The following is a 5,333-nucleotide window of genomic DNA, read 5'->3' as shown; positions in this document are numbered from 1 at the left end:
GACTATAATACCAGAATTTATTCAAGTCATTAATTATCCAAACTCATCAGTGATTTCCTTTCAGGTTAAAGAATGACTACAACACTAATATTAGCACAAACACATTTATTTACTAACCAAAGGGATGATCCTAATTAAACCAATACTTTGAAATAGTTGCATGTAAAATGTTTGTGATAGAAATAATTGAACACAGTAATGAAGGACAAAAAAGCAGTATGAGATTTGCTCATTGAACTGAGCTTGTTCATTCTCACAGCTAACTCCTATCCAAAGTGATGATGGGCTATTTATTCTACTTTTTCATAGATCCGAGTGCAGGTGATATTGTTCATAACACATTCCTAGAAGAAAAATACAGTAATAATCGGTTAATCTTGTACCCTATGGCAACAGTGGTAGTAAAATGTCAGAGTCTTACAAGACCTTGTACTCTACTTCATACATGGAGAAAATCTGCTTTAGGATCTCGAATTCAAGAGAAGCTAGAACTTGTTGTATTAATTCTAGTATTGAGTTGTTGTTGTTAGCTTCTGTCGAGATGGTGCCTAACCCACAGTGATCCCACATACAACTGTACGAAAGGCTGCCTGGTCCCTTGCCATCACCCTGATCCACAGGGTTTTTAATTGCTGATTTTCTGAAATAGATTACCAGGTCTTTCTTCTTAATCCATCTTAGTCTAGAAGCTTTGCTGAAAATCTGTTCACAGTATCAGAAACACACAAGCCTCCACTGACAGACACAGGTGGTGCCTGCAACGAGGTGCACTGACTGGGAATCGAACCCGTCTTCCACATGGAAGAATTCTATTAATGAACCATCACTGCCCCTATAAAGTATTCAGTATAATACCTAATACCTGGCAAATATTATTCCTCATTTTAAAGAGATGGAAAAATGCATGCCCAAAAGGATAGTGCGGTGGCTTACCTAAGATTGTAAAAAGAAAACCAAACCAACCTCATTGCCATCTAGTTGATTCCAACTCATAGCAACCCCCATTGGGTTTCTGAGGTGGTAAATCTTCACAGAAGTAGATAGACCCATCTTCCTATTGTGGAGCAGCTGGTGGATTTGAACCACCAACCTTCTGGTTAGCGGTCAAATGCCTTAGGCACTGCGCCACCAGAGCCTAAGATTATAGTATATGTTTATAGTATAAAGTAGCAGCAAAGCAAAGGCTAAACCTAGCTCCAGCTACATTTCCTGTCTTATGCCACTTCCCTGTCCCTACAAAGAAGTGTTTTTAATAATTAGCGTTCTAGTATTTAACTTATTATTTAGCATTATTTTTCTTCCAAACCTAGTTCTCCTGTTTATGATCAGTGATAAAGAATAGTTACATGAACAATGTATGCAAAGAAAAAGCCCAATAAGACATATGAAGTTTGGTACTTACCACCACTAATTTCCCATCTTGCAATTTTCTTGTTATTGTGCTTTCTTTCCCATCCCACTCCTGGTGTTGAACCAAAGTACCGTCTGTAAAGTTGCAGACAGTCTATAAAAATAAAATATGTATTTTTAGTTATTTCAAAGTATATGCCAAAAGAGTTTGCCTGAATCATAGCCTCCTTAATCAACATTCTAGCATCTTCTACATTCTGGGCTTACTTTATTAACCCAGGTTGATCATATTCACATAGTTTATGCTTTTCAATCCAGAAATACATAGAAGATGCTCATTTTTTCCTCTCCTGCTCTTTAAGCCATTTTAAAGATAAACTAGGTTATAAAGCTCGTGCTTTTAACAATTTGTCAAAATTCAAATCATTAAACCACTTGAGACTTTTTCATTAAGTTCTTACCTGTCAACAGTAAGAATGTTGACACAGTCTATCATTCTAGAAACTTCTAAGATTTTATAACTTAAGTTATGACTAACCTGAGTTTTTCTGCCATCAGCTGTAGTTTCTTCAAACTTTTCTCCCAGGTTACAAGAAAACTGTGTTGTTTTCAAAGTGCTCTCTGTTTTTATGGTGAGGGCTTTGCCATCACATGAGATGACACAATCTGGCTTGGCCATTGCGCCCATTTTTCGCAGAGCCACTCCCACTCCTGTAGAATGTTATAGCTCGTTAAATAACAGGAAGACCAAAGATATATAACAAAAGCAGCTATCCAACTGTAATTATTATGCATGATATATTTTCACTTGTTCACTTTAGTATGAATCCCAAATGCCATCATTTTACACATATTCATGTAAGACTAGCAATAATGATAGCTATTAAGTAGCTATCACTGTCTATACTTTGTTGTTGTTATGTGCCGTGGAGTCCGCCCTGACTCATAGCGACCCCTCCTTGGGTTTCCGAGGCAGTATCACTACAGAAGTAGGATTGCCCAACCTTCCTTCCGAGGAGTGGCTGGTGGGTTTGAACCGCCAACCATACTAAACTGGTGAAAATGTGAGGTTGAACAAACTTGCCTAAGGTCATGTAGTTAGGAAGTGATGTAACTGGGAATAAAACAGGGACCTCTATTTCCAGTAATTAGCTTTTGGTTTCCATGCTGTGCTGAGTTAGGGTATAAATACAGACTTCTAAAATTTATTTACTCAAAGCATTGATAGATGGTAGAGATAAAGCAATCAAAATTGTAAACTCAGTGGGGCTTGCTCAGTGTTTTTCTATGCAATGGATTCTGCCAACCATTGTATGCTACAACTCCAGCATATTACTTGGCACATAAAAGGCCCTTGATAAATACTTGGTTAATAGACTATATAAAACAAGTAAATTCTGAGATATTCAAATAGCACAATGTTTCAGAGTTAATAATGCAATCATGGTGACAGTAAGTGAAAAAAAACTTTACCATCAAAAACAGAAAACATTTCATAGCTATATATCTTAATTACTACATTGATAAAATATTTAATTCATAAATCGTATAATTCCTCTAAGTGGTAAGGAGCTAGACCACCTGCCCATTTCACACGTAAGACTACTAACAGCGAAATAACTGGCTTGAAGACAATCACTCAGCCAGATCTTAAACTTTCCCTTAAAGCCTTCTCTTTTGGCAACTGAGGGTTGGTGCCTGGTGTTGTTAGTTATTATTTCCTCTCACTCTGGACAAACAAATGGGCTCTATTCTTTCCACATCTCCATAAACTGAGGTTTGACAACCTTCATAGCTCCAGAATCCTAGAAACAAGTAACACACTTACTTTCAATGGACACAGAAACAGAGTTCTCTATTTGGACTTCACAACCAGACATATACACAAATGCTGTATTTCTTAGATATAAAATGTAGTGAGTTTATTTTTTCCAGGCTCATCTCCATTAGGTTCGCAATGGAAAACAACAAAAAACGCTGCCTTCTTGTTTTGCCAACAGTATGATAAGTACACTCAAGATTCAACACACAACAAGCCTCAACACCACCCTGTCTTGGATAAAGATTAGTGAAGGAGGGCTTCTAAGATTCCTGTTGTTGTTGTTGTTGTTATGTGCTGTTGAGTCGTACTCGACTCATAGGGACCCCTCCTTGGGTTTCCGAGGCAGTATCACTACGGAAGTACATTGCCCCATCTTCCTTCAAAGGAGTGGCTGGTGGGTTTGAACGGCCAGCCTTCTGGTTAGCAAAGTGCCTTAGGCACTACGCTACCAGAGCTACATAAGGGGCTGCATTTCCTAACAGAGGGTCTTAGGGACTCCCGCACCAGAGAGCAGTCATGTCTACACCTGAGTGAAATAACGGCTTCTGGAAGCACCTTCACGGTCTCAGCAGCCTAGAGCTGTAAAACCACTCCCAGATGGGATCTATGCTGTTATTTCACACTTCCTGGTGGCCTGTGACAAAAGTTTATTTTTGTTTGCCAGTTTCACTCGTTTTCAATAGTAGAAAAGCATAGTAACAGAAAATCACGCACTATATTAAAAAGTGAATTTGAATCTTCCCACAGAGACTTCGAGGAATGCTTCAGAGTTTTCAGCAGGGCCACGCCCATCTTGCACGTTGAATAAACAGCTTATATAGTTATCTTTTAAAGCAAAAAAACCCAACCCACTGCCATGGTCGAGTCATACTCATAAGTGATCGCCATTGGGTTTCCAAAGGTTGTAAATCTTCAAGGAAGTAAACTGCTTCATCTTTCTCCTGCAGAGCAGCTGGTGGATTTGAACCGCCAACTTTCTGGTTAGCAACCAAATGCTTTACCCACTACGCCATTATTTTTTACATTAATTAAAGATTTTGCAAGAGATTTCCAGTTTTCCAACAAAGGACAGGGCCTCCTTGCCTTCACCTCAAGATGCTGAGGCCAGGGCAGCAGAGACCACCCATCCCCAGGAACACCAGGTCTCACTGCGCGCGTCCCACAGCCCCCGCCCTTTGTCGCCTAGGCCAAGTGGATCAGCCAGGGCCACACCTCTCAGCGCCGCTCCAGGGCCAGGAGGCGAGGATGCGCCTCGCTCACCCGGCGGAGGAGGGCAGGAGCCGCGGGGAGGGGCGTGGTGAGAGCAGAATGGAAGCTGGAGCTGCAGCCTCCTTTATACCCTCAACAGGGCTTCTGCAGGAAACCACACACTCTCCCAAGAGCCATGGCACCGCGTCCCCGTGGAGAAGAGGACGGGAGACCGTGCGCCATCAAGGAACAAAAGATGCGGCAGTCGGGCCTCAGGGCGGCATAGAGGGAATAGGTGCTGCCACGATAGAGTAGGACTGATGGGATGGCCCAGAGAAGATCGAAAAAGCTTGGGGTGAGGGATGAGCGCGCGTGAAAGGACAGGATGCAGTGCGGAAAGGCTGCGCCGAGGACATGGGGAAAGGAGGAGAGGAAAAAGAGTTAGCGGGACCACGAGGCGGTACATCCTCGCAATTCTGGGGCGGGAGGAAGGCGTGCACGCCCCGCTCTTCTGGCTGCTTTCACACATGGTGCACAGAGCGCTCAGCCAGAGGCCGCGTGTTGGTGGTAAGGTGGGAGATGCCGCCACGGAACGCCGATCAGGAGCTCGGGCAGATGGACACACGTTTGCCACGTTGCCGGCGCCGCCGAGCCGAGTACCTCACCTACTTCCTTCATGTATTCATCAAAGCCTTTGCTGTCTACCAGGCGCCATCTTCCTACCAGCTGTTCAACGGTGGCCATGGTGGGGGCGGACGAGCCGGAGTGCACAGTGGGCAAAGGAGGGTCCTGCGGGAGAGCGTGGCGTGCGGGTGCCTGTGCCACGGGCCGCCTTATAAAGACGGTGCGCGCCGGGCATCGCCGCTTGGCCAATGGGAGGCGCGCGTCTCCCCGCCTCTGCTCCGCCCCCGGCGCACCCTGGGGCCTCCCTCCCGGAGGCGGGAGGTGCGAGCCGGCTCCACCTGCCAGAGAT

At 43.9% G+C, this 5,333-nt stretch overlaps 1 protein-coding gene across 1 annotated transcript; it reads right to left on the bottom strand.

The window, feature by feature from the left end:
- Window positions 1–290: 290 nt before the first annotated feature.
- Window positions 291–5,104, bottom strand: FABP5 (fatty acid binding protein 5). Its single transcript, XM_007944655.2, has 4 exons — window positions 5,026–5,104; window positions 1,889–2,061; window positions 1,403–1,504; window positions 291–344 (listed from the first exon to the last, which is right to left on the bottom strand). The coding sequence occupies exons 1-4, from the start codon at window positions 5,102–5,104 to the stop codon at window positions 291–293; spliced, it is 408 nt and encodes a 135-aa protein (XP_007942846.1).
- Between the last annotated feature and the right edge of the window lie 229 nt (window positions 5,105–5,333).

Source organism: Orycteropus afer, unplaced genomic scaffold, assembly GCF_000298275.1.
Source record: "Orycteropus afer afer isolate SDZICR_OR568_19922 unplaced genomic scaffold, OryAfe1.0 scaffold00129, whole genome shotgun sequence".
In the NCBI taxonomy this organism is placed as follows: Eukaryota; Metazoa; Chordata; class Mammalia; order Tubulidentata; family Orycteropodidae; genus Orycteropus; species Orycteropus afer.
The sequence above is the reverse complement of the archived record's forward strand: the minus strand, read 5'-3'. Positions and strand labels throughout refer to the sequence as shown.